This window comes from Ornithodoros turicata, chromosome 3 (assembly GCF_037126465.1).
Source record: "Ornithodoros turicata isolate Travis chromosome 3, ASM3712646v1, whole genome shotgun sequence".
Taxonomy (NCBI): domain Eukaryota; kingdom Metazoa; phylum Arthropoda; class Arachnida; order Ixodida; family Argasidae; genus Ornithodoros; species Ornithodoros turicata.
Genome location: NC_088203.1, coordinates 12,798,158 through 12,814,368, shown reverse-complemented (window position 1 = coordinate 12,814,368; position 16,211 = coordinate 12,798,158). Strand labels below are relative to the sequence as shown.

The window sequence follows — 16,211 nt, the reverse complement described above, 5'->3', positions numbered from 1 at the left end:
TAGTACATCGATACGAAAACGATACGATAAATGAAGTTATCGAATCCAAGTTCAGCGAGGTGATGTCGCTCGTTTGAAAGAAAAAGGGCGATTGGCTTATCAGGCTTCCGAACCTTTGTCGTGAACCCCTTCCGATCAACCAGAGCTCGCTATTATGATCTGATCGAACACTACTTGATTACAAAAGGGTGCCATATATCACTTAACTGCCTTCGCGTTCATCCGGATGGAGCCAGGCAAGACTTCCCCCACCTGGCCTGCATGATATACTTTTAATCGATCCGCGCATATACACACATTATTATCGGACTGCGATTTTCTATACGCAACTAGTTTCCCCCAATTGCTTGTACTGTAGTAGACGGTATCAACAGCATCCGGGCTGACCTACCTATCTTTTTCGTCTCCTTATACCTAATCTAATCTAAGCTGCAGAAGTTTAACGTTTTTCTATTAGTACTTCCCCATAGGTCACAAACATAATTGACAACGGAATTCCTTCTGTGCATTGCACTCCGAGGAACTTGACGGCTGATGCACGCCATCTCCACCAGAGCGGAACAGCCCTGAGGCCATAACAGGGAAGTTTTGATGATCCACTCTCCTCCGGGCGCTTTCCATTTCATCCGGCGAAAGACTTTCTCCTCGTCCGAGGTCGGGACCTGTCTCGCCTTCTCTCCTCTCCGTGAAGACCGCTATTCGATCCATGTCCAGCAAGGGAGATTCATCTGGGCCACATTCTCTATGAGCGTCTCCTCCTCGACTTTCTCCTTCTTTCAGCTTTCGTCTTCTTCCTCGTTATCCAGGTAAGCGAGGGGGCAGTCCCCAGAAGAGGGCGCCGAGAGGAGCCGCAATATAAGTTCCAAAGAGTCTCAAGAGTGGGTCATTGGTGTCAGTTGTTTCCAAATCCTCCGATACAGCGGACATGGCTTCTCTGAAGGTAACGTTTGCACCACCGGAACCGGCAAAGGAAGGAAGAACGCAGTGGATTACGCTTTTCCGATGGACAACGCATGTGAACGTCCGGCGACTCATTTTGGATCCTGGGTTCGTTTCAGGTGCTCGCGTTGTCGCTCTGCGTAGCGATCGCCACAGCGGGTGACGTCGGGGGCGGCGGCGGAGGTGGCTTCGGTGGAGGCCACGGCGGTGGCTTTGGTGGCGGCCTCGGCGGCGGCCACGGCGGTGGCTTCGGCGGAGGATTCGGAGGAGGATTGGGCGGTGGCTTCGGCGGAGGTGCAGTATGTTTTTCTCACGGGAACGATGCGATAACATCTGCATGAGATCTCAGATTTACGTTATGTGAGGTCATTGATATCCATAGTTGAAGTCGAAAAGGGGGTATTAGCGTTTGCGGACATTCAGTTCTTCGTCACAGGCTTTCACTAAGCTAAGGACTCTTAACAACGGAAGCAAACGTAAGAAATTGTAAAGCGTTTCAAATATAAATTGCTTTTGCTGAGCTGGTATCACTATCACGACACAAAACTCCGTTAACCAAATGGAGTTAGAAAGCCCGTTTATCACGAACCATTTGAAATGCTATATATATGTGGTATTACATTATATTTCGCCCTGTAGTTTGATAAGTTTTTCTCAGTACACAACCTCTTCAAACTGACAAAATATTCCAGGCCACGGAGGTGGCGGCGGCGGCGGTGGCGGTGCCACTAAGACTGTCGTTGTCTCCGTCGCCGATGGGGCCGGCGCTGCACCAGCTGCCCCAGCTCCACGCAAGATGACGCGCTACACAGCGCAAGTGGACAGGACTCCATTGCCCATCAAATATAAGCAAGGAGTGGTTGCCACAGGCAACAGCATCTCGCTTGTCGAGCCCATCATGGTTTCCACCCAAGTAGAAGGGCCAAGAATAAGTTTCCCGCAAGGAATCCCACGCGTCCAGCAACCCAGGGTGCACATTGCTGAGATTCAGCAAGTCGGTGGTGGAGCTGGCGGTGGTGGAGGTGCCGGATTCGGTGGTGGATTTGGTGGTGGTTTCGGAGGAGGATTTGGTGGCGGCTTCGGAGGTGGAGCTGGTGGCTTCGGAGGCGGAGCTGGTGGCTTCGGAGGCGGAGCTGGTGGCTTCGGAGGTGGAGCCGGTGGCTTCGGAGGTGGAGCTGGTGGCTTCGGAGGTGGAGTTGGTGGCTTCAGCGCTTCTGGACTTGGAGGCGCAGGATTCGGAGGTGGTTTCGGAGGTGGCTTCGGAGGAGGTTTCGGAGGTGGAGCCGGAGTCGGAGGTGGAGTTGGTGGCGGCGTCTTCCCTCACCCCAGAGTTGAGGTCGCTGAAACCGTCCACAAGATTCCACTTGGAGTGGCAGCCGATACCCACCAGGTAGGGCATGCTGATTTCATCCCGTGGTTGACCCATGCATTCAATAACGTCTTAGATGGTTGTTCTAAAAGAATTATTTCCCCCCCCCCCCCAATATTTACGCGCACAGGAGGGTGGACACGGAGGCGGAGGAGGTGGCGGAAAAGTAGCCGTCGTTAGCGTCAACGTTCAGCAGGGCGGTCACGGTGGAGGACACGGTGGTGGTTTCGGCGGTGGCCATGGTGGCGGTTTCGGAGGAGGCCTCGGTGGAGGATTCGGAGGAGGCTTCGGTGGCGGACACGGCGGTGCTGCTGGCGCAGGACACGCCGGTGCCGTTGCAGTTCCAGTAAAAGTAATCGAAGTGGCTAGCGCTGCCGGTGCTGCCGCTGGTGGTGCCGGAGGACATGGCGGAGGCTATGGAGGAGGCGCTGGCGCTGGCTGGGCACCTGCCGGTGGAGCTGGTTGGCAGTAACCTATTGATGGTACGTTGCTGCGGTGCGGAATAGGCTTTATTGGCTGTACTTTAATTGACGAAAGACAGAGCATAATCGTATCTGACATCTCGTTACAGGAAGTTCCACGCTAAGAGCTTGGCCCTGACGCCAAGTCGGTGAGCACCATCTCCAGAGCAGGCCTCCTCACCTCCTGCGATGCCAAGGAAACGCAGCCAATGAAGTCGAACGTTGTCATTCCACCTCTGTAATATATGTCCCGCACTAGGGTGTAATTATATACCAACGTTTTTTTGTGTAAAATAAATGCTGTACATATGATTGTTAAAACGGTGTCTGTACGAGTTGCTCTTCTGGTGGTGTCCTAGCTTTTGTATTCTTTAGCCTATTGTGCGTGCCTGCATGCGCATATCACAATCCTCCTCAAGCAAGGCGTCCTCAACCTATAAGAAGAAAATTGCGAGAACTTTCGTTTTGGTTTGCATGGTAGACAAAGAGAAGCTTTGATACTATTTCACTCCAAGAGACGTGACGCATGAATGCAGTTGACACAGGTACATTTGTAAGATCTCGTTATGAACCGCATCTGGAACAGAAGCACATACCATGGTCGCAGATTCGGTAGTTGTAGCAGACAGTATACGTTTGTCACTGTACGCATGTGAAGGTACGATACTGGAATTTACAAGACTTACTACACAACAGGGTTCGTCCCCGATGCAATGGATACATGTTTCGTAATCGGTCTTGCTCCATCGAAAAGCCAGGTAGTCGACACCAGAGGTGTTCCTGCGGAACGGACATCCTCAAATATTCATTCTGCGCAACGTATCACGATGGATCAACATCCTGAATCACCTAGCAGCTTGAAAACTTCCTCATGACTATTGCGCCAATTTTTGCATAACTGGTTCGACGTGCCGGATGCGCAAAGGGTAATGACTTGCATTAATAACATGACCCCGTGCATCTGTGGGGTAAATTGTGTAACAAGTTCACCACACCGTAATTGCGCAACACGTTGAAACTTGAAAAGCTGATACGGACATCAAAGAGTGCAGAAACTAGTTCAACACATTTTTGAACAGATGAGGCGTGAGTTGCATAAAGTTATGTCTTTCACCCCGGATGATTGCGTATCCTATACGACAGCGCTACAAAGTGGTAATCCATTTTGGTTCTTTCATTGACTTGCCGTGGTACAGACAACAGATATTCCTTCGCTAGTGGTATGTTCCACCGCTGTTGATGCTTAACTCCTACGGAACTTGCTAATATACATTCTACTGCTCCTCGTAATCTGTTGTGAATGTATGTCAACGCTGCCAGATGTTACACCGCAGAGCAGAATGGTTTATTTATTTATTTATTTAGTATACCTTGAAGGCCCCAGGGTACTTTTGTTTAGTTTGGTAGCCAGCTAACAAATGAACTTTCTAAACCATGTGTGATCACCGGTTCAAAGATCTCAAGAGAAAGTGAAACGTGATTTGTTAATATTGCAATGTTATTCGCTATAATTCTGATATGATTGTGAAGATGAACGGAAACGACGTGTGATGTGAAAACACATGTAAGACATTCTATGACGTGGCTTGACGGGCGATCTTGAAACCTCTCAGTCAGGCACGCGCGGGGCATCTGTTACGTCTGACACAAAGAACTACGAAATGAAAGAGGTTAAATCTTCAAACGGTTACAAAAAGAAAAAAAGAAGAATTCATTTCATCACGTGATCCGACGAATGAGCAAAGAATCCCCTGCAGCAAGCGATAACTGCCGGAGATGATTCTCCTTTTGAGGTCGAAGTCACGAAACAAGCTCCGCATTAGGCACTTTTTCCTCGTAGCATTTACAGACAGGAAGGAAGGCCTAATAAACGTTTTCCAAATACGTCTGCGATATACAATGGGAATATAGAGGAAGTGCACGGAGAAAGCAACCGCGCGCACACACACGCCTGCAGTTCACGATGTGGGGATGGCAGCACGCTGTCTAGACATACGCTGTCAAGATGATGCTGAACCCCCTACAGGTAGATCGACGCGAGTGAAGGGCATAAAAATTCTATAAAGATTTTAAAACAACACAATGCCCGCGAATGACCCGCATCGTAAGTGATGTCGTGCTTGTTTTCTTTGCTCCGGTACCTACATTTAGATCCTGTCGGTTGCGTTTATCTTTGCCTACTTTTCCCTTTCGGGAAAAGTAGTTGATTGGATGGAGGCATCAACGCGACAGGAATTGCAGAACAACAACAACAAGTTGCTTTGGTGATCATGAATGGGGTGTTTCGCCGTAACATGCGATACTCGACAGTCGACGGTCATGTAAACCTTGTCCAGTCGACCTTAACGATCAGTCGACTGCGCCCTCGGTCGTCATACCTGTCCATGCAAACACAGCTAGTGATTGTTTGCACCAGATGACGCTTGAAATGGAGGAGAAGAAAATAACTGGCATTTAGTTCGTTTATATCCGCTTGACGTCCACTTTGCACCCTACACGTATGCCAAAGAAATATAGGCTTGAATATATAGATGAAAGATAGAGACATGAACGGCAGATGACACAGAAACCGAAAGTCGGAGGGAAAACGCAGCAGAAGCGACAAGGACACTATAGAAAACGCAAGGAGAAAGGCTAGAAGAAGAGCTGGGAGAGAGAGTAATGGGGGAGAGCAGAGGAGGGTAGAGAGGGGGAGTGGGCGAGACATCCTCCTAGCGTCCAAGTCCGGGAAGCGCCATGATCGATGTTGTGGATTCGGCCACAGCCTTTCCCTGCGTGAAGACCAGGCGCATTCGGCGCCATGGTATCCAATCCAATCCAAGTCGTGCTTGCTTCCGCTGGGGCCCCGTCGTGTGTTTGTTTTGTCTGCTGGCATGTGTGCGCTTGGATTGCGTCTTATTCCGTAAGGAACGACTATCGTACGGTTTGAACCTCGTGCTGCGACAGGGAAGAACCGCGCCGCGCACGGAAGCCGTAGGAGACACAGTTCGTAACACGCTAGGCCTATATAGTATCAATCATGGCGGCTCGCGTGTTGAGATCACGATCTGCTATATTTTAACGACCATGTCATTGCCACTCCTTCCCAGCGCCGCATTTGGAAGCTAGCGGTGGCGCTACTCATCGGCCCGGTTATTGCTTCCTCAATTTCTGGAATACTCTTTACTTCAGCTTATCTTAGTATTTTTGTACAAGCGGTGGACGTCCCACGGAAGATGTTTCATTCTAAAGCTGATTATCATCATCATTCTACGCGTTTTCATAAGAGCTGTTGCTGTCGTCTGCTACGGTAGTCGTACGTCCGCTTCTGCGCGTTCAAAATTCAAATTTCCATTGTCCAATCACGATGTAGATCTCGCGGGCCGATGAGTAGCGCCCCTAGCGGAGCGTGCGGACGGGTTCCTCATAGGGGTTGCCGATTATGACATGGTCGTTGTAATCTAGTCGGTCGTGGTTGAGATACCCCTCTTCGCTGGCTTGGGTTCCAGTTGTTACGAGAGTTCTATGAAAGGCACGAAACACAGCTCCGACGTGGATGGATATAGCTAACATATACAGAGGAGAGGGACATAGCGGAGAAAGGCACGAAAAGGTAATGACAAAATACGGAGACATTGACGCGCAGTCTATTTATGACTGGGGTCATAACATCAGCTAGCAAGTATGATATGTAATGGAGGGAATGGAGCATGATCAGGGAAGAGATCGACACTGGCAATCTAGGCTCCCAACGCACCATTGAAGCGTACGAGGTTTTTGACGGGAAATAATTACAAGATACACAATTAGATTCCTTCTCTTCAGGAACACAGGACGGGATTTCTCGAACATGAAAGAGCCATCGAGCTGTGAAGAGATAAAGGGAATGATTTCCTTTCCGCATAGCCAGATGCTGCAGAAAAATTGAAAGGATTCTGGCGTTTTTGTTTCGGAGCAAAATAAACGGGCTGTTGCTTTCTGAGCGAAAGTATAATTCTGGAGGGTAATATCTAGGATGGACCAGCGACGCTGTCAAAAAGTGATCTGCTACTGCGGTGCGGGCCTGCGTGACTACTTCGAATGAGGATTAACAGCCGTGCTGTAAAATTATATATATACAATCTGGTAGGTAAGGAAGCTGACTGTGTAGCTTGTATGAGGTATTCGCAGACGAGTTTTGAGGATGGAGAGGTCACACACATATACAAATTTCCACACCAATACAAGATTAATGCACCTTCACCGAAAATAATCTATTGTGAGGTCATAATCGATATGGTCTTTGTCGACATGCCCCACACAGCATCTCCGAAAATAAATAAATAAAAAAAGAGAATGCACACAGGTTTAATGAAACGCGAAATCATATGCGTGACAGTTGTAAAATTCGAGATACCCACGACACTACACGACTAAATTTAAAAAAAAACGCTGTGAAAGGTAACTAATAAAGGGAAACGAAACACAATCTGAGGCTAGACAACAGGAACACATAAACCCCAAGTGCTGTAATGTGCGTCTATACCATCCAGCCGGTGAAGTTAGCTTCGAAATGGTTTCCACTGCATCATCACTCTCACGGCACGATTAGACAGTTACAGTAGATCGGAACATGTCCACGCTATAACGATTCCGCAAATAAAGAAAGAATAACGAATAAATTCAATAAAGAGTAAAAGGTAATCGCAACATTTCTTTGAAGTGACCGATTTGCATTATTGAACTGTGATTCGTCAGAATCGTTTGTTGTATCGTTTTCTAAACGTAATCTAAAACGCCCTGTTACCGACAAACCAGAGACGCAAACTTAACATGCCGCATCCGCAACAATCGCATAGGTCACTCTCACATGCGGTACTGCACGTGTCAGAGCGACCTGAAGCGTGGTCATTACGAATCTTAGCGCACATTGTTATCGTCGTTATTCAACCGCACTGCGCAACTTGTAAACACGTTGCGCGTACACAACGCTGCACACAACGCTTCCGCGTTTCTCCGGTCCCAGATACGTCAAGACTCAAGCGACCGCTCAGCCTAGTATGCCATGGAGGAAGAATGCACGGGGCAAGCCTCAGCAAGGGAGCTAGAAATATAACTTTCACCGAGCATATGTTTCTCACGGCAAAGGTCAAGGAAACCAAGGCGTTCTTAATCGCATTCGTGACCGTTGTAGCCGTGTGCGAACAATGGCAAGCGGTTGTCAGCGACGGGTGATGTCCTCCGACCTTCTCGGAGTTGGAGGAGCGCATAGGGGTGGTGGTATACAAACGGGCTCGTGGTGTGGGTCATTATAGGGTTGTACGCCCGATTTTGCCTCTACTAGAACATACCGACGCATAACTGCTTTGTGCACAATGTCAGAATTCTTGTGGTTGCAATATAGGACATCTCATCCGATAAGGGTGCTTCGGAGGTTGGTGCTGAAAGGAAAGATGGATCACTGACAGAGATATCGTAGAAATGTAGCAACATGAAGCCTGAAGCGTGCTCAGCGCTCTCTTTCTCTCTCGATGTACTTAGCGTTGCGACCGGTTATCACGGGCGAAGGTTGCCTGTGGGTCACTACCTTCATCCAGGTTTACGACCGGCTGTAAACCATACGCGCACGTAAAATGACGCGAAGGAAGACAGAGGATTCCGGTGACAGTGGGTTATAAAATGTAGCACCGATACTTCTAAGGCGTCTTTTGATCGGCTTCATTCTTTAACACATACGTACGCAAAATACGTGTGGTTACTCAAGCGGCACAAGTCGAAAGCCCCGACGCTTAGCCTTCCCAACATGCATCCGTACTTCCTTTCTTGGAACCGTTGGCTAGGTCCCCTCTTTGTTCAGATGCGGCAATGTGTGCGCCCACGACGTTGCCAAGCTGAGACCATCCTTGCATCTTTATGTGTTGCGTGTCGACGGGGAAAATATAAATGTTTGTATTCTTTCTAGTCTGTTCTGAACGTGTGAAACGTTCAGATTTCTACACAAGCTGCGTTCTCAACTACGCATACGTGAATGGGGAGATGTGCATGCCACACGTCAGGCTTTGACATTTCTTAGTGAAATAAAGGAGAAAGTAACTCATTGTCGACAGTTCAGCGACCGACATGAATCTACAATGTCAACCAGTATAGGGCTTATAACCTTCTTCTTCAAGTGTCCAGCAGCCCTACGACGTACTACGTTGTGGGTTCTTCGCATTTTTGATATCATTACATCAATTATGTGCTTTTTGCCATGTCCTCAAAGACAGTAATGTATCGAATAATAATAATAATAATAATAAAAAGGAACGTACGATGGTCACTACATCGTAAGGGTTTCCTCACCCTAGTTTATGATAGCATACACATACTAGATGGTATTCTTTCGTTCCATGCGATGTCCATGTAAGGTCGGACTGGGACGGAAAATCGCCCTGGAAAAAGTCTGAGACCGGTCTACTTTTGATGACTCAGACGATCTCTTTTTTTTTTCCGGGTGGGAAGTACCACGCCTTGTCAAATCGCGGCGGCCCTTCGGAAACCAGGTAAGGTCTACGGCCAACCCTGGTCTGATGTGATATGCCACCATTACGATCCACAAGGTACTTGTATGGTTCATGCCCGACCTTCCCAACGAGATGTCACTGTCGAGTGACATGATACGCCACGTGCGAGGTTTGTCTAAAGCGAAATGAGAATAAACGTCCGACTTTTGGACTGGCAACGTTGAAGCCAAGCCCTTGCTACTTCCAAGGTGGTAGTGATGATTTGTAGCGTCGTTGTCATAAGATAATCCCCTGTTAGACACAGCCCGTATCGTACACAGGTATATTTTCTGTCCTTGCACTTGTCACCCGGCCTTTTAGTTGAAGTATTATGATTTTAGAAAAAAAAATCTTCTCGGGAACAGCACCGCAAAACATACTGATGACGGTAGCACACCCGAGACAGGCATCAGGCGTTCGGAGTTGTGGTAAAATATTTCCAGGACATCGAAACAGATAAGAGGCTTTGACGCACGGTGTCAGCACAAAACAGTTGAACCGTAGCGGTGACCTATGCAGATCTTACGAAACCATGAACTACATTGCTCGTAATATAATATTTTTTATTTCTTGTTTTCCTTGTGGTCCGTTCTATTAACCACTCTTTAACGGCGAAACGTGTGCTGAAGTAGCCGTCTCCACACTTCTGGAGCCACACCTCTATACCATTTGTAATCCAATCCAATCCAATTCTATCCAATTCTTGTTTTCTTTTTTTTTTCGGGACCTTCTGATCAAGAGCGGACCTCAATGAAAAGACGCAGCTGCCCGCATAGTCATCTCTTCGAAAGCGGGCACCTCCTAATGCTGCAAATGCCCTCGACTGACCCTTACCATAGAAGGGGACCTACCTCAACAATAGCTACTCTTAGATTCTTCCTTCAAGACAAAAATAGTCGACGGTGAGAACTCGATGCATACTATAGGTGAAAAGGAAGGCGAGGTATGCGGTCATGTAGGTCTTCCCGTGGAACATCCGGAAATTTGGACCAACACCGATCAAGAAAGAAACAAGTGAAAGGGAGGTTGAAGGAGAAAGTGGGCTACTTTCACCTGCCGCTTCCCGGTCACTTGGTCCCTCCTCCGACTGTGCGACCGGAAAGGGGGATTCTCTTACCTCACTATCGTCGGACTGCCCCCGTCATATAAAAAGCGAGGGCCCTGCCTTCAGACACTATCAGTCGGCTGTAGGGCCGAGTGAGCATTGCAGCGACATGGCTTTTAGAAAGGTGAGTGACAGGAACATCTCGCGTTCCATTGTGGACAACAAGGAGGCGAGCAGAGAGACATGATTACAGAAATAATTTCGTCATGAGGTCCGAAGGCGTGAAACCGTCCATTGATAACAAGCTAGTAGAATGGAAGTTTTCCTTGAGACGGCCTGGATGTCCAGTACGGTGTATAGATAACTGATTGAGATTGGGGCAAGTGTTTTTATGACAGAACCTCAGAAGAAGGGCAGAAGAAATGAGGCAAAACGCATGCAAGTAAAAAAACAAGAAGCCTATCGTACATTTGCTGTATAAGATATCGGAAGAGATTGTCACAGTCGCGCTTTCTCATCGTCAATGGTGCACTATGTAGGTAATCTGCTTGTATTAACAATGTCGGAGGTCGGGGAGGAGCAACGGTCGACAAGGCACTAGCGCAACAAACGAAGTCTAGCAGCGTGACTTCACGCTTCCGCTTAACAAGGTCACCGCCTTACTTGAAGACCTCTTCACGGTGCTAAAGTCTGTCTTATGCTACAGGTACTGACACTATCCATTTGCTGCGCGTTCGTGTCCGCCGGTGGACTTGGAGGCGGCGGCGGCGGCTTCGGAGGAGGCGGCGGCGGTGGCTACGGAGGAGGCCACGGCGGTGGCGGTGGCTTCGGTGGTGGTTTTGGAGGAGGCCACGGCGGCGGCTTCGGAGGCGGCCTGGGTGGCGGCTTCGGAGGCGGCGGCGGCGGCTTTGGAGGTGGTTTTGGAGGTGGCCATGGAGGCGGCGTTAGTGTTCAAGGTAAGACCAACATACGGCACAGTTTTTTTTTCTTTCAAGAACCCAGCATAACTAATAAGTTGATAAGTTGACTGATAAGTTAATAAGTTGATAAATAAGTTGATCGGTCGCAGGTCGCATTTACATACGATCCCTGCTTCATCGCTAATGTTGCCTTTCAAAAAGTTAAAATACGTTATGCATAAGATGGAGATAATAGTGGTACGAATATGGCTGTACGCCGACACGGATGTCTGTCTGCGCGAATTGTACTAGTTAGGCTATATTTATCCTCGAGCGCGCGGCAATAAAGGATATGTAATTCATTGATATCTGCTTCCTTCAACAGCTGTCGAGGTTCCCTCTGTTGAGGCTGCACCAGCAGCAGCCCCTGCGGGTCCAGTCGGCGGTGGTGGTGGAGGCGGCGTCTCTCAAGTTGTTGTCCTGAAGCAAGGCGGTGGCGGAGGAGGTGGCGGTGGTGGAAAACTCGTTACCACACTCCGACGATTCACTGCTCATGTTGACACGAGCTCCGTCCCCGTCGACTTCCAGCACGTGCGCGTACCAAACCCATTCAAGAGCGGTCCGCTTGGAGCTAGACGTCACGGCCCTGTCGGCTACGTCGTAGCCGTCGAAGGTCAGGCTCAAGTTCAAGGAGGACACGGCGCTGCAGCTGCTCTTTCCGGCGGTGGCGCTGACCTCGGTGGAGGACAGGACGTGTATGAAGTTCAAGCAGTAGGCGGCGGCGGCGGTGGCGGACATGGTGGCGGCGGCGGCGGCGGTTTCGGAGGAGGTTTTGGCGGCGGTTTTGGTGGTGGACACGGTGGAGGTTTTGGCGGTGGATTTGGTGGAGGCCACGGAGGAGGACTCGGAGGAGGCTTCGGTGGTGGTCTCGGAGGAGGACACGGTGGAGGATTCGGCGGTGGACTCGGAGGAGGACACGGCGGAGGATTCGGCGGTGGACTCGGGGGCGGCCACGGAGGTGCCAACCTTCAAGAAGTGCCAGTACAGGAAGACGTCAAGACTCACTCTGCTCCAGTGGCTGGAGGCCACGGTGGAGGAGGCGTCGAAGTGCAAAACGTTGAAGTTGTAAAGGTCGCCGGCGGCGCCGGAGGACATGGTGGTGGAGCCGGAGGATTTGGCGGTGGCGGATTTGGCGGTGGCTACGGTGGTGGCCACGGTGGAGGCCATGGCGGATGGCAGTGAAACGTTAGTATATCCGACTCTTTACAGATATTTCACAGAGATCACGCGCGCAGGAACAATTTCCTCAGTCACTTTACTCACATGAAGAATTTCCTATGAATGGTAACATAGAAACTACATCAAAAGGCAGAACTACTTCGAAATACTTCAAAAGATACTTCACTTAGAAGAACTGCAATTGTACTGAAGCACCTAATTGTAGGGTAGCAAAAACCCACCACCATGAAACGTTTTCAGCCTAACAATTGTCTTCTGAATCATCAATATTAACGCTTCGGATGAAACGATATTATGGTATAAATCTTCTAATTCGCGAAGGAGTTTGGAGCTGAATTAGCGTTCAGAAATTGGCAGCAATCGTTGCCTTTGACACTTTTACGACTCAGAAACATAGATGCTTATTTGCGGCAGTATTACACGGTCACTCTTAGCATGAAATGATGCAAACACATTCTTTCCCGTTTTTAGGTCACTCCTCAAGACATTGAGAAGTGCCCATGACTTCAGCTGAAAGTCGCCATGCTGAGCCATACGAAAGCAGCCACAGCTCCCTCTGCATGAAGAGCTCCGAGCAGAGGAAAGCGTGTCGCTTCCAGTCGTGTAATATAGTGTTGACCTCGCGTTGTTTTATACTGCACATGTTTGCTGCATGTCTGTTAATAAATCACCTGTAAATACGTCTTTTACAACAAGCTGGACCCTTTACTGTGTCTGTATAATTTGAATGACAAAGATCAATTTATGTTCTGTGACTCTTATATACATACGATATAGGAGAACTACTATGAACACAAACGCGAGTTCACTTTATAGGATGAAGAGAATTATGAACCGTGTATTAGGTTCTGAACGTAAGCAGTGGCTGCTGAGACATCTTCCCGTGTCCTTTTGAAGCTAGGACGGAACACCTAGAACACACATGAAGGATCTCCGTTGTCCTGGGATGCTTGGAAGGATGCATATTTTAAACATCAGTCCATTTATTCTATCGCGCAACGAAATATCTCCAGGGCACTTCACGGCTTGTATATCGTGTCTTTTGAAGCTTTGAGTCGTTTGTGTCGGAACCATACAACTGATACTGGCGATTCGAAAAGTAAGCGAAAAAAGAATTTTATCTAAAGCGGAAGAATCGCTTATCCCCAAATGCATTCCAGAAGGAGTTGAGCAGCAATTGGATCGTGGTGCATCATTCGCATGCTTTCTTGTAGAAAAATATCCCATACCGCAGTGTACTTTCCGACTTTCCCTTTGTGGAAGGCTGTACCTGAGAGAGACCTACGTCGGTCACTGTGTTGTCACCGTGCTGTCACTGAGCAGACGCGAAAACAGTTGCGAGACTCGATCTCAAGTTGATGAATCAGGATGTGTAGGAGGCAGTTTCGCTTTGAAGAGGGTTAATAACTCACGTGCGAGCTTCTCATGATAGTTATACCAAAGAGGGAACGACACAGAGATGAGTAGGTTTTAATGCGCCTTGCGTATACGAACAAACTTTCTAGGACGGGCACGTGCTCCAGCGCCACAACTGGACGCTGATGCGTGTGAAATGCTCTACCGAATACGTCGTTACATCCAACGACTTACCGCAGATGATATAGACCGTCAGTGGCAGTAAACATGTGACAGTCTCACTGCAACTCCGCCACTCTAGACAACCGCCATCTTGCTTGGCTTGAATGGGCCGTGCTCGCCGAACACAGCCCAACAAACAACAACAAATAAATCGTGACTATGGCCTGGGGTGATTCACCGCATGAGAAGAGTACACTACCCCATTACACGCGAAACATGAGATGTGAAATATGAAAATGAAGTTATGTGCAAGTAGATGCATAAGACGCTGGAAGAGGGCACTCTGGAATTGTCTGCCTCGGTCGGTGGTGAGACGGGCAAGGCAGCCAAAGCGCGCGATCGAGGTCGCGACCGAGGCGTGAGCCACGGTGTCGGCACTTGCATCAGAGACGGGAACCGCTTCAGGCCATCGTGTATAGCGGTCGACGATGGTGAGGAAGTAACGCTGGCCCCGGGAATGTGATAGCGGACCAACAAAGTCGACATGCAAATGCAGAAAGCGGGCATCAGGCAGCGGAAACTGGTGTACGGGCCTTCGTGTAGCGGCTGATCTTTACCCGTTGACAGGAGCAGCAGGCTCGTGCCCTGCGCCGCACATCTGCTTTCGTGCCTGGACACACACAGTAGGATGAGAAACGTTGCGCGGGGCTTGGAATGCTACGAAACGTAGTGCGCGCGGCAGGTACGGGCGCGGAGACGGGCCGGTGACGTTGCAGACGATGGCCGCAGACGAAAACGGGAAAGGAAACTTCCGCAAGCGAAGAGAATGTTTCGCAAGACGGGGCTCATGTAGAGGAACTCCACCTCCTCTACACGTCTATACGAAGCTGAGGGTGAAAGAGGTGTACGCTTTCGTTTGCGCGGGCAGTAAATCCGTGAGAGGCTTGAGCAGGGCAGCGTAGCGTGGAATGAATCGGCGATGAAAGTTGATCAGATCTAAGAATTCCCTGTGCTTTCGCAGCGAAAATGGCGCGGGAAAGTCTTGCACAGCCTGAACCTTGGAGGGAAGGGGCGATATCCCGCTTGTAGTGACTTGGTGGACGAGAAACTCCAACGAGGTGACGCCAAGAATGCATTTGCCTTGGTTGATAACGAAGCTGTGCTTGTCAAGACGCTGGAAGAGTTGGCGAAGCTGGGACTCATGCTCTGAGGGACTCTTGCTGGCAATAAGCAGGTCATCCAAGTTGTCATAGACGAAGGGGACACGGCATGACTTCAATTGTAAATCGCTGGAAGGTCTGTGCCGCGTTCGGGAGGCCGAAGGGCATGACCACAAATTCAAATAAGCCAAAGGTTGTTGCAATTGTGTTTTTCGGTATGTCTTCCGACGCTACAGGGACCTGAGCCTTAACAAGATCAAGCTTGCTAAACAAGGTAGCACCAGCAAGGGTAGCGGAGAAGTCGTGAATGTAGGGCAAAGGATATTGGTCAGGGACGGTGTGGGCGTTAGGGGCTCTGTAGTCGCCGCAAGGAGGCCAGTCGCCGAGATCCTTCTTCGGGTCCATGTGTACCATTGACTTGATGAAGGCCGAATGAGACCAAGCTGGAGCATATGATCTAACTCCCTGCGGGCAGTCTGGAGACGGTCGCCAAAAAGTCTCCGCGGTCGTGATGCAACAGGCCGGTAGTTTCAATGTGGTGTATCACACCGTGCTTGGGGGAAACCTGCAAGTTGCACGGCTTAGTGACGGCAGGAAATCGGCTAGGACAGCAGCATACGGAGATGCACGAAGCACAGTCCGAATTCCAGTACTCATCTGCCGCGCGGGCGAGCCAGAAACCGTGAGTGTGGTTGTAGCCTAAACAAGCTTCTTGCGGGAAAGGCTGATGTCGAGGCTGGGGTATTGCAAAAAGATCATCCCCAAGGATGGCGTGAGGAACATCGGCGATCACGAAAACCCAGCGGAAAAGGCGTCTGAGACCGATGTCTATATGGCGAGTGATCGCAGACCAAAGATGGGAATAGATGCACGGTTCACAGCCTGAAGGGTAGCGGGCGACGGGTCGTGTGCACGACCGCGGCGGGTAGGAGTTATAATGCTGACCTCAGCTCCCGTGTCCTCCAAGAACCTGTGACCAGCGATCCGGTCGAAGATGAAGAAGAGACGGTTGGTTGCTGGGCCAGGGTCATCGGCCGCCGCTATCGACCGGGCTCCGCGTTTCCCTACCACGAGCAAGGTT

The 16,211-nt window shown here is 49.5% G+C and overlaps 2 protein-coding genes across 2 annotated transcripts; both read left to right on the top strand.

Moving 5' to 3' along the window:
- The first annotated feature begins 925 nt into the window (after positions 1 to 925).
- LOC135389920 (uncharacterized) lies at positions 926 to 3,084 on the top strand. The gene is made up of 5 exons (XM_064619970.1): positions 926 to 940; positions 1,059 to 1,233; positions 1,632 to 2,329; positions 2,439 to 2,790; positions 2,880 to 3,084. Exons 1-4 carry the CDS (start codon positions 926 to 928, stop codon positions 2,778 to 2,780), a joined length of 1,230 nt encoding a protein of 409 aa, XP_064476040.1. The 3' UTR covers positions 2,781 to 2,790; positions 2,880 to 3,084.
- A 7,382-nt stretch (positions 3,085 to 10,466) lies between these two features.
- On the top strand, positions 10,467 to 13,147 carry LOC135389919 (uncharacterized). The gene is made up of 4 exons (XM_064619969.1): positions 10,467 to 10,498; positions 11,021 to 11,270; positions 11,599 to 12,458; positions 12,924 to 13,147. Exons 1-3 carry the CDS (start codon positions 10,484 to 10,486, stop codon positions 12,453 to 12,455), a joined length of 1,122 nt encoding a protein of 373 aa, XP_064476039.1. The 5' UTR covers positions 10,467 to 10,483; the 3' UTR covers positions 12,456 to 12,458; positions 12,924 to 13,147.
- The last annotated feature ends 3,064 nt before the right edge of the window (positions 13,148 to 16,211 follow it).

Bases quoted from the DNA above. Each gene is read 5' to 3' on its own strand.
- LOC135389919 (XM_064619969.1), top strand. The intron at 11,271-11,598 runs GTAAGACCAACA...TTCCTTCAACAG, and splicing joins AGGCGGCGTTAGTGTTCAAG to CTGTCGAGGTTCCCTCTGTT.
- LOC135389920 (XM_064619970.1), top strand. The intron at 1,234-1,631 runs GTGCAGTATGTT...AAAATATTCCAG, and splicing joins GGGCGGTGGCTTCGGCGGAG to GCCACGGAGGTGGCGGCGGC. The intron at 2,330-2,438 runs GTAGGGCATGCT...TTACGCGCACAG, and splicing joins TGGCAGCCGATACCCACCAG to GAGGGTGGACACGGAGGCGG.